An 18,489-nucleotide genomic window follows, 5' to 3' on the forward strand; every position below is an offset into this window, starting at 1 on the left:
GCCCGGAGCCTCCTGCAGCAGCAGGAGCTGCGCTGCTCCACGCAGAGCACCTTCAAAGTTCAGGCTCCGTGAGCAGGTCCCCATGACACTCCTTTACCTAGAGGTGTCACCTCTCCTTCAGGACACATGGCAGCTGTTGTGGACCTGGATGGTCAACAGCATCTTGGCTACCTGATGTGGAGTTCCCTTAACTTGCACATGGGACTTGTCCAGACATTTGGGATAAAGGGTGAACACAGTCACCTACTGGGATCCTGTAGGAGGGATCCCATCTAAAATGCCCTCACTGACAGTGCCCTTCCAGCACCTCTGAGCACAGCTCCAAAGCTGTCTGCTCTGCTTGGAATATAATCTCACCCTCCAGCAGGGCCTGAGGCTGCAGTCTCCAAGGTTTTGTAGTCACCTTCGCAAGCCCCAGTAGCACCCAGAGCAAGCAGTGCCTCAAGCAGAGCATCACTCATTTAGAGCAAGCGTGTCTCAGAGCAGATCTTGACACTGCAAGGAGCCTGCACACCGCCAGGAAAGCACGAGGCATGCCCAAAGCCATGAGTTCAGTCCTCACAAGTGTTTGCTCAGAGGCTGCTACCTTGGACTTTGGCTTTCCCTGCCTGAAAGAGCTGGGTCACACCACCGGGGCAGAGCGAACAGCTACGATTTGGCCACCTCTCACTGGTCCTGAGCTTGGACCTTCACTTGCTGAGGACCAGCAGTGCCACGTCTCACCACCCACCACACGTGGAGTTGCAGGCGCAGCCCTTGCGCTCAATTCTGCAGCAAATCCTACATTCCCCAGCAAGGTATCTCCCCTGTGTGAGCAGCCAGTCTCAGGGATGTGCCCGCAGGTCTCTGCATGGCAGGCAGGCTCTCACCCCTGTTGGCCACCCGAGCAGCGTGGGGCTCTTGTGCCCTGCTCGGCAGGCTGCTAGCCCCAGGCGAGGGGCTGAGAGCAGGGCTGCCTGCACCCAGCACTGCTGCTGGGCCAGCAATGCCCAGAGGGCACTCAGCACGATGCTCTGCTGTGCTCCCCAGGATCCCACCTCCTGCAAAGTGTCCCTTGCCCCCCAGTTTGGGTGACACTCTCCTCCAGCACGCAGGCGGGCCAGTACTGCCTGCTGCCATTACTCAGACTCCGGGTGGGGACCTGCCTGAAGCCTGTGCTGAGGAAATGCCAGAATGCATATTTTTAAGTGCCAAGATGGGAAACCATTTTACTGCAACCCACTTCAATCTGTAACACCAGCAACATTTCTTTTTGCTACTGAAAGGATCCCATCAGCCCAAAGAGCTTCCTCCTTCCCCCACAAACAGGATTTTGATTTACATGGAGTTGTGGTTTTGTGGGTTTCTTTAAGACTCAGTGGCCTGAAAAATCATAAGGTGATTTTTTTTTTTTCCTTCTAAGACATTCTTTTAACTCCTCTTTGGCTGGGATCTGATAAACAGAACAATATGAAAAGCCCCATAACACCAGGTTTTGCGTGGGGATAGTGAGCTCTAGCTGTTTTGTACCATCCAAGAGAGGTTCAGCACCAGCTGAAGAATGAAACGGAATCCGAATTTAATGGTTCCCATGCCATTTTGTTCTGCAATGTCACCCAAAGAAGCCCCAGCCCTGTGACCAGCAGTAGCAAGCTGGGGTCACCAGCAAACCAGACCTGTAGTAAAGTGCTCCCAGGAGGTTTGTGCCCCCCCAGCTTTCTGCCCGTGCCTTCCTGCAGTGAGAAGATGCCAAGGTGATGCTGAGTGTGCGGCATGGCACTGCCCCGTGCTAGGCAGCACAGCCATGTGAACTCCAGGCTGTCTTTTGCCAACACTCTGATGGCCTTGGTTAGTCTCCTAGGATGTGATGCAGACTGACCTTTGACCAGCGGAGCCCCATAGTGGGGACACTTGTGTCCCACGGCGTGGAACTCGCCGTTCTCCTTGATGAGCAGAGCCTTCCCGCAGCCCAGGTCCACTTCCCGCATCCTGGGGAGGAGGAGCACAGAAAACCCGTGGCAGAGCATCCACCTGGCAGCAGATGCCATCCCACCGCCCCGCATCCCAGCCCTGGTTCCACCAGGCTCCCCCCCCTCCTTCAACTGGTTCACCATCAGCTACAAGTGACTTACGGGTGTGGGTCACTACTGTCACCAAGCCACCTTTGGGGTGGTTCTACTGCTTCCAGCCTGGGGCACATCCAAGCTGAGCCACTGAATGGCAGCTTCTTCCTCTGTCCCTGGGCCAAGAGGTGGCCCAAACCACCTCTCCAGCCATTCGGGAAGGGGCTGGTGGTCTCCACTCAAGTCCGGGGGGGGGGGTTAGAATAAAGCTTTTCAGCACATAGTGGGAGCAAGAAACCAAACTGGTTTTACTGCAACATCACCTCCCTTCCTGGCCTCAGGAGCTCAGCAGGTCCCTGCCAGGCTTGTGTTCACTCACTCAAAGCAAACGCATTTCTGAGACTTGAAAATCAGGAGAAGCAATTCTGACCCTTTGCATACTCCAGCCTTGGGGTCTGTCTCCCTGTGCCTCAGGGGGTCGTGCTCTGGTCCTGGACACATCCCAGGGTCAACAACACGGGTCATTTTTTCCCCGATAAAACCCTCAGGATAGCAGACACCTACATGTGACCTCCTTGCTGTTTCCCTCAGTTGTTTTCGCAGAGCAAAGCTCACACAGTGACCTCCCGCCTGCTCTGGGCTGCTGGCCCCAGCAGCTCTGCCTCTCAGAGGGGCTTTGCCTCCCTGCCGCTGCTGGCACTCAGGCCTTCCTTGGCACAGGAGCCAGCTTAACCCCCCAGCCTCTCACCCAGAGAGGTTCAGGTGCTACTTGAAAGACCACAGCTGCTTGTGCGGTACCCTGGACAAAAGCGAGATTAGCACAGTATGAAGCCTTTACACAAAAAGCTTTGCAGTTTTCAGGCTCTCTGGGTCACACCTGCTCGCAATCACCTGGTCCTTGCCCAGCCAAGCCAGGCTGGGGTCCCAGCCACCCCTGTCCTGGCCAAAAGTATCTCTTAGCTGATCATCCACCTTGTCTGCAGAGATAAAAAGAGCTACTGAGCACCCCCATCTGCTGAATGAGTGATTAATGATGCCGTTAGTGCTGGAAAGCAGCATTTCAGAAAATCCTTTCTAACTCCCTTGGCTTGACTGGGAGGAGATCTGCAGCCCTCCGGCTCAGCAGGGCTGTGCTGAGGGATACATCCCTCTGCACCAGCTGCAGTGTGGGTGCAGCATCCCTGAAGAGTGGGTGCATTTGCCCACAGCAGCCATCTGCCCAGGTGCCTCCCCAGTGCCCAGTGCCACTCAGCCAGCTCTGCTCTGTTACTCTGCTTGCTGGCCAGGCACAGGTTTTGTGATGCAGCTGCAACATGTGCTTTTATTTGCAAGAGTCTCCGAGCCCAGCACGTTACATTTGGTGGACCGAATACACCACTGTGCACACAGCTAACCCCGTGTGCTCAAGACTGGCCATGTGCGATCCCTGATGCTGCTCGTGCACGAGAAGGTCCCAGGGTCTCGGAAGAATGGGACTCACTTGGCATGCTCATTCCTCTTCCCAACTCTATCCCATCACTTGCACCCAGGCTAGAGAGACACTTGTCCTGCTCCCTGCTTCACAGCCATGGAGATGAGATGAGGGCTTAGTCCACCAGCACCCTTGCAACACCTTCAAACCCACTTTGGAAAAGTTTTCATGCAGGTGCCTGCTCCACCCACATCAACTGTCCCACTAGAGTAACAGCAAATGCTCAATTTCCTTGCCACCTCAGGTGAAAATAGCAGCAGAGCCCATCATGCCTGCTCCTGGAAGCTGTTTTGTCCCCGTAAATTGGCAGCCCCACTCTGGAGAGATGCAGCTCTGCTCCCTCCCCACGGAGGACACTTTGGCACTTGAAGGTCCTCCTGTCAGCACAGAGGGAGCAGAGCAGTACAGGTCCTACTGCATTCCTCAGTCGTGCAGTACTTCAGATAAAACCTGCAGTCAAATGACAGCCATAAGTCCATGGGAAGATAAGATAAGTGAAAGAGTTTACAACTTACCCAAGGAACTGTGTGATCTGAGAGAGTCAAAAACAAGACCTGGTGTCTTCAAGGCAGCACATAGACACCTGCGAGGCCCCCGATGCCACACTCACATCACAGCTAGCGAGAGGATGATTTACTCTGCACTGCTCCCCGCTGAGCTATTTACTCAGCTGGGAATTTGTCCTGTTGCCCCACTCCACTCCCCACTTGGGAAGCACCAGCTAAAACTCAGCTCTGGCCTGCAAAGCTCAAGAGCTGAGGAAGCACCGGGGCCTTTTTTCTGTCTGCAGCTCATTGGCCTCCCCCAGTTAGCCTGCTGGGAGGCTGGCTGGGTACAGCAGCAGCAGAGTTCAGCCTCCAGTATCTTTTACTAGTTCTGTTGAGACCATCTTTGTACCAGAAAGATAGAAAAGGTGGGCAGGAAGAGTACCTTGTGTTGCAGACTCCACTAACACAACACAGAGGTGCCCAAACCCTTGTGCCAGTGCCCCGAACTGCTGCTGTGTCCATGCACAACCCTGCCCAGCACACTCCTTGAGAGAAGCATCCCGGAAAGTCCCTCTGTGTATCAGAGCGAGAAGGGATTCCTTTGGTCTGGCCTGCTGCTTACACGAGACGCGGGAGCTTCTCAGCACTTCTCTTTTGAGCTAGACTCAGCCTGCTAGAAAAAAAAGCTATTCTCAACTTAAAATGTCCAGTGATGCCAAGTCTGCTGCTGTACTTGGTAGCACGTTTCAGTAACTGAATGCACACACGGTTGAAGCGTGAGCCCAGTTTCCAGAGTGATGCCAGTTTCTAGCCCTGGCTTTAGCTGAGGAGCTTTCTGCTACAGCTGCCTGCAGCCAGGCATGTGCTCCAGGGGGGCAGCCAGCTCCCTCCTCACCTTCTCTACGACCAGCAGAGCTCTTTGAATCTTTTTGCCTACTATACTGCACACTTTCAAGTAAATGTATCTATCGCAGTCCTAATTTGCCAATGTCCTGGGGCACTAAAGCAGAGCACGCTCATTTAGTAACACCCCGAACCCAAAGTCAGCAGAAGTCGCCTCTGGGAACACTTGGTGTTCAGCCATGCTGGTGCTCAGACCCCCTCTGTGCAACCAGTATTTCCCAGGACGGCCCCATCTCTTCGCTTCTCTCCTGCTCCAAGGCAAGCCCCGTCACTGCCCGTGCCCTGCCCCAGGCCCCTCTTCCCCAGCCTTGCCGTCGCTGCTCACCCGCGCGGGAGGCAGCGGGTTGCCCGTCGCCTCCCCGCAGCAGCCCTGCAGCCACCGTGCTCGCCTCCCAGGCTGGTGCACCTCTACGGGCTCCTCACCCTCACCTCGCACCAGAGGAGGCCATTTGCCTCTAGGTCCTGATGGGCCCCCCCTGCACTTCCCCGGGCTGCAGCAGAGCTTGCAGAGTCAGCCACATCACATTACATGAAGATTTAACCCAAGCGAGTCCGGCGCGACCCGCTGTAGAATGGTATAATATGTAAATTCCCATCACAATGAAAAAAACTGTTTATTCCTGGATGAGATTACCTAATGAGAAGACTTTACAGCCCATGAAGTCCCTTAAGCTTAGCATGACGTAACTTATAGTACATTGATTATTCTAGAATATTATCACAAGCAACAGTTCAATTTAAAGCACAGAGCTGCCAGGCTCCTGCTGTGTCCCACACACTTGACATCACTCCCTCACTGGAATAAAAGCTGTTTCGAACTGTTTTCTTTCACGCAAGGACAGAGCCCACTAAGATGTTGGCCATCAGGCTAACAGAACATGCTGCAGATAAGGCACATCTACCCCAGAAAAGAAACAGCAGCCTGTAAAGCATGGTGACTGGGATGAACACTTTTTAGACTTCAGAAAACTTTTAAATCAGAGTAGTGAAACTGTACACAGCTGAAGTCTGCTGCTATCAGCAAAAAATTTGGAAAACTGCATCCTTGGTGAAAGAGCAAATGGAAAGAGATGAGCTTGGCTAGAAGAACAAGGCACTGCAGAAGCAATGGAGCACAAGATCTGCCCCATCAGCTCCACCCATGCACTACTCACATTGCTTTGTAAAACTATGAAGGCTATAAATTTATAAAAAGTTGTCAGGGTTGTCTAACACAAGCTGAAAAGAGTCTGTTGAGAAATTCTGCTACAGAACGTCACATTTTTCTAAGAAGAGTCCCAGGGCAGACTGTGCAGGGAACAGCAGACCTTCTGGTAAAAAAACAGTTGTTACTTGTCCATGATGTCATTTTTAAGATGAAAATAAAAAAAATATTTTACTAAGTTAAATTATCATCTCCAGAAACTCTACAGAACAAGATAGGGGGGTTGGTTTGGGTTATAAGGTCCCTCAGGTTTAACCTGCAAAAATTTTAGGCACTTACTGTCCATTCTCGAGGTCCTTCACATGGCACACAGACGCTTCCACCACATCCTTTGGGTTGTGGTAGGGATTGCTGGCAATGGGATGCTCCTCGAGATGATAATGCCGGGCAGTCCCGTTGACTTTGTAGATCAGCGGGCTGGCTTTCCCGTTGGGTGACATCTCCTCCTTGTTTCTCTCCTTCTCTGGTATTACAACTTCAATTTTCACTTCAACTGCAAGAACAAACAGAAATCTTCATTAAAATGGAGCTGGAGGGTTTGCTGCCATTCTGGCTCTCCCTCCTTCCCTGGACTTTGAAAGAGGCTGACAGACATCAGAACAGACATTTTTTGTTGCCTTGCTTGGGAAGATAAAACATTTAATATCAAACTCAGCTTGATTACTCGAGTCCATTATTCTACTGTTCTTTCTCCATCAGGCACCTCTGCATGCATAAAGTACCTATTCCTGCAAACAGCCATTAGATGTTGGTGCAAAACAACACCTCAGTCACAGTTCCTGTCCTGTTTAGTGGAAAACAGCTTCAGGCAGCTAAATGTGAGGCATGCCAAGACCTTTAGGGCTCAGAGAGACTTCAAAAACCCCTTTAATTATTTGTAGGTGACGTTAACTGAGAGAGAAAGCCAACACTGCATGGTGTATAAAGCTGCTTTATTAAACGGAGACCAATTAATAAGGAACTGGAAATATCCAGAATTGTTTCTTCATGAGTTTTTCAGCATAGAGTGAATCTTCATCATTAAGTGAGAAAAGCACGGATTAGCTGGTTTAGTTAGGTGTACACCACGGAACAGGTTGGACAATAGCAGCATCCCTGGCCTGGGGACCAGGGGACCCCGGGATGCGCAGGAGCCGCTTGTGCCAGCGCAGCGCATCCCCCCCCCGAGCATCAGAGGGGACACCAGAGCCAGCGGGTCCCCTCGGCCCCGCCGCCACCCTGGGAGCTGTCAGGGGCAGCCCCTGGCAAAGCACAGCCGGGGTGCCCCTTCCGTCCGTCCGTCCGTCCGTCCTCCTGACTCCCGCTGCCTCGACTGGGACGTGCTGCCGGTCCTGCCCTCCCCACGCCGGGACGGAGGGGGAGCGCGGGGGCTCTCCTCAGCCACCCGGGTGAAGAGGTGCAGGCGTTCACCCGAGGTCCCTGGAGGGCAGCAGGCACCCAGCCTCGCCGGGCACCCATCCAGCCACCCCCCCCCCCCACTGCCCCATGCCCAGCGGAGCAGGCTGGACGCAGGGGCATCAGAGAAAGTCAGCTCTCACATCATAAAGCAAAAAAAAACATCACTTTAGCTCCTAGGGACTTCATAAAACTAAATCCATTAATATTTATAATAAACTCCAGGGGAGTTCTATAGCGAGCCACAGGACGAGTGCCAGAGACTGAAGTGTCTTAAGCAAGAGGGAGACTGCTGAGCTTTCCCTGTCTTATAAATGTCATGAACAAAAAAAGCTGTGCAAAAGATAAAAATTGAAGCTCATGACCTAAACAGGTTAAGGAAAGGCAAAGAGAAGGGAACAAGGTGCCCTGCAAGAATGGGATGAGCCCTGCAGCAAGAGAAGGTGGTGGGTCTTCCCAGCTTCCTTTGTTGCCCCACACCATTTATTGCAAGTCAGTTGAGAGAACAATGGAAGAAAAGGTCAGGAGGAAGGTCGCTCATTTAGGAAGGAAGAAAAGCAAGTGGCTGCGGCCATCCAGGCACTGCAGGCAGGCTGTTATTTCAAGAGCCCTGCGAGTTTCTGTTTTCTGTGCCAGCTCAGCAGGGCAGGGGATGGGGCAGCTTTTTGCCAAATTGCCAAATCCTCACGCTCACCAGGAGCAGGATTCACCAGGGGCTCTGACAGACAGATCCAGGAAAGCAATTTTCAGTGTATCCACACTGAACCTGAAGAAAATGGGAACTTCTGTTCCTTTATTGTAGCTGCCAGCTGCAGCAGTTACTGCAAACTAGTAGGCCCAGCACCATGCATTGAAAAAAAAAACGTTATGAGCAAATTTCTTCCTGGAGCTCTACAGAAGCAGCCCAGCTCCCTGCAGGTACCCAGCAAGGAGATTGCTTTCCATAAGCACTGTTTTCCTGTGGCGTTTGGAAAAGCAGACAGAGATTTTCCGGGATCATGTTAGGAAATACAACGACCATCCATTTATGCCATTCCCTGTGAAATACTTTTGGTCAAAGAAACCGGTGGATCGTTTCATACGATTATGCAGTCAATCAGATGTTTATCTGGAGTGAAGGCAGCTGAGCATCCTTGGGGCCAGGCCCCCTGGCATGCTGCTGCTGCTGCTGCCCAAGGTACAGGATGAACCCAGGCTGGCACGGGTGAGGCCAGGCTGGCACGGGTGAGGCCAGGCTGGCACTGGTGAGGCCAGGCTGGCACAGGTGAGGCCAGCAGCTCCGAGCCCTCAGGGTGATGCTGGTGAATTCACCCTGCAGGGAACAGCCCCCATCTCTCACTTGGCCCGATGCCCCAGAGCCTTGTTTTCCAAAATACATTTGGGTCAGGTGAGCACCCAAAGTGCTCGCTGATCCACAGACACGTGAACCCGTGGGGATGCAGATGGAAATTTAGCTCTGAGCTCTTCACTTCTTTCTCGGTCAGAAAAACATATGCAAAAAGCAGCAGGTCTCTGGCACGGGTATGTGATAGCATTCCCAGCCACCCCTGCTCAGCACTCCCTGACACTCCTGGACAAATATCCAGAGGAAAATAAGAAGAGGTATAAAGTCTTCCTCCCTTCTATTTCGGGCCCCACGCTTCAGCTCTTGCCTCCACGGGGGGCAACTCCCGCTTGCCTCTCCCCAACCCTTTATCCCCCCTCTCCTGCTCCTCCTCATCTCCCCTGGCCCCGCAATGGGTGTCACTCTGACCAGAGATCTGCATTCCCGAGGGATGATCCCTCCAGGAATCCAGGGCTCAGTGGCACCTGAGCTGATCCAGCAAACTGCTTCAATTGCCATCAGGGAAAATGACATTTAAATGAAATATTTATAAACCCAAGTTTAATTCTGAAATCCGATTGGCGCAGTGTGGTTGGATCCAGCATGCTCCATCCCTTTGACAGTAATTTTCTGTAACTGCTAGAAGAGGTTCCTGACCTTAAAGCAATCTGTTTGGAAAGTTTTAGGCACGTGCCTACAAATCTGTGTGGTGGCCAACTCCTCAGGGGCCAGCCAAGGCCACCACTGTCACACAGCAGCACTGCCCCAGCCACAGCTGGTGGGAACAAGGGTGACAGCTGTGGCTTCCAGGGCAGAGCAACTGCTGCTCTCTGAGCATGTATGGGTCTGCACCTACAGATACAGATACGCCTGCTTGCCCTGTGCCACCAGCATCACCCATATACATACGTATACATGTATATGTTTGTGGGTTTGTGTGTCCATGTACATTTTTAATATATATATATTTTATGTCTCTCTTTATATACACACATATATGAAGGACCAGAAGGCCAAGGCTGGAAATATTTTATAAGAATATACAAATAAGCAAATGAAACAGTTGAGCATTAGCAGATACTAATACCACACATCCACATATACCTCAGCACTGCCAGCTCCTAGTATTCAAAAATCCTGAGTCAGCTCCCCAAGATCACAGAATTGCTTAAAATACAGACTCTTGTCAAGACGATAAATTTTTGACCCAACTGTGTTTTTTTCTCTGAGGTTTTCAGCCTTTAGGTCAGAGCATTGCCGAGACCTCTACGTGCACACTCAGGAATTACATCCTGACCCCATTTATCACAGTTTGCTCAGGCTGGTTTTTTTTCACACTGTGGCCACGATGCTCTTGTGCTTTGCCTCATGTCATTAACACCTGGCAATCAGTTATTAATACCCCATTACATCTCCCATAAATTTATTCCTTCTCCATCACTGTTCCGAGCCCGTGGGACAAGCCAAAGCCTCTGCCTGCTTTTAGGCAGGTACTCGAGCCATGAGGGTAGAAATGTCAGCATTGACCCCCGGTCAGGGTGCTGGCAGGTGGAGGGTGGCTGGGCTGCAGTGCAGGGCCACGGTCATTATTTTAAAAAATTAGGGTAATTAAAGGACCCAAGGCTTCTTTACCACAGGATTAAGTTCCCAGTATGGCTCAGTGCCCTTCTAGAGGCTAAATTTAAACTACAGGTATCAGGACATTTAAAGCATCATACTTAAAACAGTGGGACAGGGAAAATACTAAGTTAATATGGCTGTGCTGGGGAAGAGAGAATTGGCACGAGCCAAGAGTTGGGTGGATCTGGGTAAGATGAAGAGGCCTGGCCGTAGGGGATGGAGAAACTGGGCTGGCAGCAGGGATACCTGTGTGTCTGCCTTCTCCAGCCATAAAACCCTGCAGTGCCTCAGGGTTTGCTGCTCAGAGGCTGCAGGCACAGGGCAAACAAGCACTGTGGGCAGGGAACAGCCTTGTACCGGCCTATGGTGCCAACAGCTCCAAGAGCAGTGGAAACCAGAAAATCCCCAAGGGCAGTGGTGATGGAGGGACCAACAAGGCACGGTGGGCGCAGCCAGAAAGCCTGGTTCACCCCAGCAGGGTTTATTTTCCCACAGCCAGCACAAAGGAAATCCACTGTTGTGGGACATGGTTGGGATCTTGCTGTGTCCTGACAGAGCTGTGCTCTCCAGGCAGCCCTTGGGCTCACCCATCCTGCCTCTCAACTGCAAACCCCCGTGACAACTACTTCAGGTGGTCTCAAAGACACTCCATGCCTATTACAAACGACAGAACTAATGGCAAAAGCATCACATCAAACATACACACTTCTACCCCCCCCCTCCAGATGTCCTATTCAGCAAACACCGGGCTCCCAAAAAACAGGAGGTAGGACTTGCTAGCCAAGCCTGGGGGCACCCTCGGAGCCAAGCTCAGGAGGACACACAGCCCACAGCACCCCCTCCAGCAGCGTCCAGCACCCCTGCAAAGGGGACAGGTTCCCTGCTCAGAGCCAAACACCTTCTCTGTGCGAGGGCAAAGCTCACCCGCAGGCACGCCGGGCCAGAGCCAGAGCTGCTGCCCTGCCCCACCACCAAGCACGGAGCCCGGCAGAGGGTGCAAAGAAAAATAATCAGAACTTTATTGGTTTTGCAAGCTGCTCTCCCACGCCTGATGCAGAAATGGTGCTGCTGCAGCTCACACCGAGCAGTCGCTGGCGCACGCTGGTTCCCTTTACCGTCATCCTGACCTGGCTGCCTCTCCTGGAGCGGGTGCTGGGATCCCACGCAGACTGCCAGCTGGCAGCTCATCGCGTATGCATCACGCACCCAGAGAAAAAAAAAAACGAGAAAAAAAAAATCATGCAGAGATTGAGAACTGGGCCTTCAGAAGAGGATCCAGCGTCACGAGATTGCAGCACTACAGATAACAGAAGATTACTTTGCTGCTTGAACGTAAGCTCTTCATTAAATACTTAAATATCAGGATGGGGTCGGGCACTGCAGCAGCAGCCAGACTTCGGGGCTGGCCTCCAGTACAGAAAGCATAGTTATTTGCTGTTCCAGGACTCCACTCCCCAAAGCTCTTGTGATCTGCTCATCAAAAGGTCTTCCTGGCACACAGCAATGTGTGTGCAATGTCAAGGTTATCTTGAGAAATGCTGAGGGTGCTCAGGGACTGAGGGTCTCTCTCGAATATAAGAAGATGAAGCAGATAAGGACCTCGTATACATTTTTCAAAAGTGTCTAAATAAATTCTGTAGACTTCAGGCTGCATCTGAAATATTCCCTTCATGTCAAAACAGCACTGATAGAGAAAATAGCTCTGCTCTGTCCCTGCATGATTGACTTCTCATTCGTATAGGAGATAGGTGGATTTTTAAAAATAGGAAAGTGCACTACTTATCTCTGATGGCTGCACAGTTCCAGCAAGAAACGGGAATGACAAATATCATAAAAAGTCTGCAAAACCTCTTTACCAGAACAATCAGTGTCTGCAAGCGCATGTTTACCTCACTGCATTTGCAGGTTTTCTAACCACTGAGATGTAGCACCACAGTCAGTGGTGTGCTAACCAGGGGCTGGGGAAAGGCTTGTCAAAAGCCTTTGAAGACTGCTAATCAAAACCAGAGCTGCAGAGAGAGCATTACGTTACAGCATGGCATTTTCAGTCATTTGGCCCTGCTATGCAAATAGACCTCTACACGAAAATCTGCAGTTTGGGAAATATGCCTGCAGAGCGCTTTTATTCCTCCACTGGTCCAAGATTAAACCCAATTTTGCTGATGGTATACAAAATAAAGTGAAACCGCCAAAAGAGTTTGTTAAAAGTTTAGTCAACAAAGGCATTTGTTCCTGGATGCGTTTTCACCCCTTGAACGTTTCAAGGAAGGATATAAGCAGCATGGGTTTTCACCAAGGAAAACTTACAGTTCACAGTATCCAATGCCATATTACCTCGGCACTGCAACAACCTGTAAAATAGTCACAGTACAGGTGAAGGGCAGAAAACCACCCTTAGTATCTCCCTGTGCCTTGCAAAGCAAAGGCAGAGGACCTCACTCAGTGCATGCTCAGTGGGTTGCAGACGCGACTTGTGTTGCCCCTTTGACCTTCGGAGTCCTTCAACCTGAAATCCCCACTGCCTGAGGCAATGAGGACTAATTGCCCATAAAAGGTCCCCAAAAGAGATTTTTCCGCATGCTGACTGGTCTGATGGAGCCGCACAACTATCTAATTCCCCTTGCCCTTGGACATGAGCAGGTAACAAGGACAGAGCCATCCTTCAGGTCCCTCTTCATTGACCAAAACAAGCTACAGCACGGGAGCTCTCCTCAAAGGCACCTTTGGCAACGCCGACTGCACCGGCCCCCCACGCACCAGCACGGGGCCCTGGGGACCAGCTGCAGCGATGCCGATGCTGCCGGGTACCACGAGCCCGGGCAACCAGGCGGGACCTGCTCATCCCCACGCTGCTGGCAGGGGCTCAGGACAAGCGTAACAGTGACACTCCCACACCAGACCTCCCTCGGCCAGTCAGTGTGCCCACGCAGCCTGCACCACGGCCCCTTCCTCTCCTGTGTAAGCCCATCTTTGCCAAACCACGAAGAGCAGGGACCTGCCACAGCGGGAGCACGCAGGCCGAGGGGAACATCCTCGACGTCCGGGTGCCTACAGCTGCTTTCCCCACTGGAGGCAGCACGCACGGGCAGGCTTCACCAAGAAAATAAAATCCTGAGAGCAGAGCCTGGCCCGGGGGGTGGGACTGAGAAAGCACCAAGACATCAAGCAGTAGGTGACCCTGCTCCTTCCCTGGTCACTCCCGTCCAGCACAGACAAAATTAAGGGCTGGCCTGTGAGTGGCAAAGCCGTGGCATCAAGGAAGATGCTGGAGCCACACAGGTCTGTGCAGGGGACGGCTGTCACACAAACACACCCTGGGGCACGAGTGGGGCAGACCTGTCCCCAGGCACTGCAGGAAGGCGGGCGCAGGGAGGGAGGAGGGGGTACGAGGGGACGGGATAGGGAAGAGCTGGCAGCTGGTTTTTGACTGGGGTGGGCTGAGCGCTCCTCCCACCCGCCCACCACCCCCCAGCACGGCTGCAGCCCCCCCCCCCCCTCCCCAGCTCCATCCCTGGGAGCGAGAGAGCTGAGGAATTTGGGGGGGGGGGGGGGGGGGATTAAAATATTGGGCCGGTAATCCTCCCTGCGGGAGCCGAGAATTAACATTCCCCCAGCCAGCATCCGCTGCCTCCGACCTATTTCTCCCCACAGGGACGGGGGGGGGGGGGGGGGGGGCACAGCACCGGCGGGCAGTCACCTGGCTTGGGCTTCGAGAAGCATCCTCCCATGGCGCCGGGCGGGACAGGCAGCGGGGACGGCGGGCAGGTCAGCGAGGCCACAGGCGCATCCTGGCATGGCCCCGCCGGGCTCCGGGCGTCCTCCGCGACCTGCGCCGGGTGGAAAAGCTCCGTGAGAACCCGGGTTGGCAGGGACGGCGGGCGCTGCCGGCGGGGAAGGAGAGCTGCCACCTGCGCCAACACCCGCGGGCAGGAGCTGGGCAGCAGGAGGACAACGGGGGGGGGCAAGTGGCACCGAGCCCCACGCACCCCACACACACCCCCCCCGTGACCTGAGTGGCAAGGGGGGAAACGTAACGCAGGGGTCACCGTGCTGGGAGTCGCTGGTAAATTCAAGTATGAAATTTATAAATTCAATCATCCTTTCAAAGTTTAAAATTACAATACACCTTAGTATCATTTATGTTCAGACTTTAATAACTTTCCAGAGCCCTGCCTTTGGGAATTAAATCTCTAAGCACGTAGGTCACAGCCCAAATACAGTGATTAAACTATAAATACATTTCAGTCAGGTCTTTTTTTATTATTATTAGGTGGTGGGAAAAAAAAAAATAATCTACTTGATTGCCCAGTCCTGCAAGTTCCCCCTTTACAGTAATGCTAATTCCAGCAGAAATCCCCTTCACTTGGGAACAATTATTTACTTGAGAAAGGGTTTTCAGTATCGGTCCATTTTGCACTAAAACACAATTTTTGATACAGTTAAGACAGGACTCTTTCATGTTTAAATGGGACAGGCACACAGTCCACTTCAAGCTGTGTTCATCTCATTAGCTTTGACTGATAGAGCTCTCAGATTTAGTACAGACAAATAATTAGGATAAACCTTCTCGTTTATATTCCTTGACTGAAAACAGCAAAGATTCATACAACACAACTGGCAATGAAATAGAACATTTAACTAATTTTACCCATTCATACTTGTACTTGAACTGATTTACTATGGCTTTGCCATATATTTTTCACAAAGCCTTCCGATCTGGGCAGGAAGTTAAAACTGTTTCCAAAGGATATTTTAACACAGGCGAAGTATAACCTTTTCTACAGCTTAGGAAGTGCCTCAAGATCTTTCCAGTGAGAAGAAAATACAGAAGTGCCAGGAGACAGACGCCAAGCACTGCAACTTCTCCCTTTTACTTAAGCACCAACTCAAAATATCCAGATGTATCCCTGTGTTTTCAGCTATATCCCTCCAAATCACTCACACTCCTTCCCACACACCTTCAGACTCCCCTTTGCTGTGCATGGCATGATCCCCCACCAACTCCCAGGTGCACTGCAGGAGCACCTTCAAAGCCCGAAGCATGTTGCATGAGTTATCCAGGCTATAAAGAAACAAGAGACCGGTGCCTTGCCACATGGTGCAAAGCAGACACACGGAAACGTGCCATTTGATAATGGGCACTGAGGGGTACCGGTCTGGCACAGTAACAGGATAAAAAGCACACAAGCTTGCTTGCAGGCTTCAAAAAGTGATCAGATGTGTGTGCAGGCTCCGACAAGCTCATTTGCAAAGGGGGAACACTAAATGGAGCAGGGAAGAGCCAAGAGCTCTTCTCACAAGAGCACCCAATGAAAGCAGCACACCGATATTTATGCAAGAGCAAATGCAAAAAAACCGTCCATGTAAGAAGGTGCACAAATGCAGAGGAAGATTTAGGAGCGCTGGGAAAAAGCACAGCAGAGTAACTGCTGTATGGCCCTTTGTCAAGACTGGCAGAAAGAAGGGGAAAAAAAGCTTTGTATCAGAGAAATAGTCTCAAGCCATCGATGTATCAGTGATACAGGACAATAATTTACTGCAAAATATATAATAAAATACCATGCAAAGGTTAGCAAAAAAGGAGGCAGGTGGTGAGTGCCAAAGAGAAGCAGGTGACAGGGGATGAGCCGAGGGGGGACATCCAGAACATCCTCAGGATCAAGCCAGAAGAGAAAGTAAACCTCACCCGAGTGAGTTCATAGCAAAATGAGACGCCACTGTGAGCAGAACATGCCAGCGAGACAAAGTGAGCCGCGCAAAGGAGAGCAAAAAGAAAGCTGAACCAAGGATACTGTCACCAGCCCTCTCCCAGGTCCACCGCAGCCGATTCCCACAGCCAGCTCGGGAGCAAACCAAACCCCCCGCCCGGAGCCGTTTGCTGGGGGGGCCCTGCAGCAGGGTGGGTGCTGTGCCGGCGGGATGGGGCGATGCTCCAGGCTGGAGGTGCCCCGGCAGCACCAAGCAAGCCCTTGGGATGCTGCGCACATTGGGGAGCACAGCAGGGACCCCCCCAACCACCCGGGCAGGCGGTGGGGTGGGTAGCTGAAGGGAGGCTCACCAGAAGGTGCCTTGATCTTCTCCAAACCCCCCAGAGATGATGGTGTGTTGTCCGATGACCCTGGGACTGGTTTCCAACTGGTCTGGCTGGTTTTATGAGAGACTCTGGGAGAATGTCAGTGCTCCTCTCCCTGAGTATCCACCGTTTGTCTGAGATGCCTTTGCTTTGTTTGGACCTTAAGAATGGCAATTTGAAGCCATCGCCTCAGGAGCACTGTCACATCTCTGCATTTCCCCACTGATGGTCCCTCCTGGGCCCTTCAGAGGCACAGGCTGTGCTCAGGTTGACTGAGCCACCCGCAACCTCTTAGAATGGGTCAGAGCAGAGCACAGTGCGCTTTTCTGGGTGTCCCTCCTCCACCCCTGGAGTTAACCAGGCAAAAGCAAAACGGTTCTTGGTAGGATTTCAGCCGACACTACTGAAGGAGGAGCCATCTGGCTGCCCACAGCCTCAGTCCCAGCAAGCACACAGAGATGTTTCAGAAGGTCACTGGAGACCCAGCTGGTTTCAGAAAGGCACCAGCCTGTCCTGCCAGCCCGACTCATGAGACACTACAGGGTTGTATCACCACCAGTGGCATCCAGAGGTACCAATCCAGATCTGGATCCTGCAGGAGTCATGGCCAAAAACTTCTCGCTGGTAGCAAAGGGAAACAAGCTCATATATAACATGATGTAACTGAGCCCAGGGTCATCCTTAAAACCTTGCTAGCTCCTGAAGAGTAATGCACTGACCTAATACAAGGTCACACAGCTGATGTCCATGCCTCAGTAAACCAGTTCATAATAATCTGTTCCTTGAACAAAACAACACTCTGTGCTTCACAGGTGTACAGGAACACCTTCAGCATCTACTCTAAGAGGGCAACAAGGAGTGAGTTATCAAAATACGAGGTGCTGAGGAACATACTACCCCGTCTCTAAAAACTCCAGTGTGCATGAGGAATTGGCCGGGCAACAGGCTGTCTGCAAAACAGGACTCCAGCATCACCCAGAGAGAGCACTGCCTGAGAGCAGCCACCAGAGAAACCACCTTGCTCCCAAACAGAGGAAACGTGGAAAATAATCCAACAGGAGAAATGAAGAAAACAATCCCGCGCTACTAACCCCAGGCGTTTTCACTGCACGGCAGTAACACTGCAATATTACAACAACAAGTTTTCACTGCAGGTAAGGGATATAAAACCAGAATAAGGGCCATGCAGCTCAGCCCAGATGCCCACCCCTCTGACAGCGGCCAACAGTACTCATGTGCCACGAGCAGGCAAGAACAAGGCAGGCATACGGTGACACGTCAGCCTACGTCTCCTGCCAGGTTCAGGCTGTTCATGTGCAGATTGGGATCCAGAGCTTGCACCCTTTTTGAGAGACGGTGCAGTACTGACAGTGCTGTTATTAGTGCCATATTCACCTCTCTGCTTGCTGCTGAGCCCCAGGCTCCTATTTTAATTGAATGCTCTGCTGTGACTCCAAAATCTTTCCCAAGAAGTAATGTGGGAGGTATATGAGTATATAATACACTGTAGGTATAATTAGTATTTTTATCCTGAGCGTTAGTTTGTGTTTATTGAAACAGTCTCAGTTCATCACCTGGCCGCCAAGGTCCTTCATGTGCAGCTACAAGACTTCAGTCAGCATCTGCTTTGCTGTTGTGAATAATTCTGTATTGCCTGCCTAGAAATCTGGCACATGTCTGAGTACTGAGCCATGCCCAGTAAAAAGGGCATCTCCCAGATGTACCAGTTTGCAATCCAAGCTAGCTCCAGCTGGAAATGTCAGCTGGACACCTCCCTGTGTGGAGCGCTGAGCACAGACACACTCGTGACACTGTTCACAGGGTCCCTTCAGCCATGACTGACCTGCTGTGGAAGGGGGCCCTGGTGCATGTGGACACCAGCTGCCCCTGTGGCCTCTCCTGCCTCCTCCAGATCCCCTCGCTGAGCTTCTGGCCGTGCCCTCACCTTTTTACAGACACCGTCCTGACC

At 52.0% G+C, this 18,489-nt stretch overlaps 1 protein-coding gene across 3 annotated transcripts in view; it reads right to left on the reverse strand.

The window, feature by feature from the left end:
* The window catches only part of AIFM3 (apoptosis inducing factor mitochondria associated 3), a 50,083-nt gene that overhangs the window by 25,402 nt on the left and 6,192 nt on the right, over positions 1–18,489 (reverse strand). For all 3 annotated transcript variants that reach the window (XM_042805683.1, XM_042805684.1, XM_042805685.1), the window contains exons 2-4: positions 14,145–14,274; positions 6,388–6,601; positions 1,859–1,968 (exon numbers count right to left, since the gene is read on the reverse strand). In XM_042805683.1, coding sequence (XP_042661617.1) covers positions 1,859–1,968; positions 6,388–6,601; positions 14,145–14,175 — 355 coding nt within the window. In that variant the 5' untranslated portion in view covers positions 14,176–14,274. The remainder of the gene's footprint in view (positions 1–1,858; positions 1,969–6,387; positions 6,602–14,144; positions 14,275–18,489) is intronic.

This window comes from Tyto alba, unplaced genomic scaffold (assembly GCF_018691265.1).
Source record: "Tyto alba isolate M040663 unplaced genomic scaffold, T.alba_DEE_v4.0 Super-Scaffold_44, whole genome shotgun sequence".
NCBI lineage: Eukaryota > Metazoa > Chordata > Aves > Strigiformes > Tytonidae > Tyto > Tyto alba.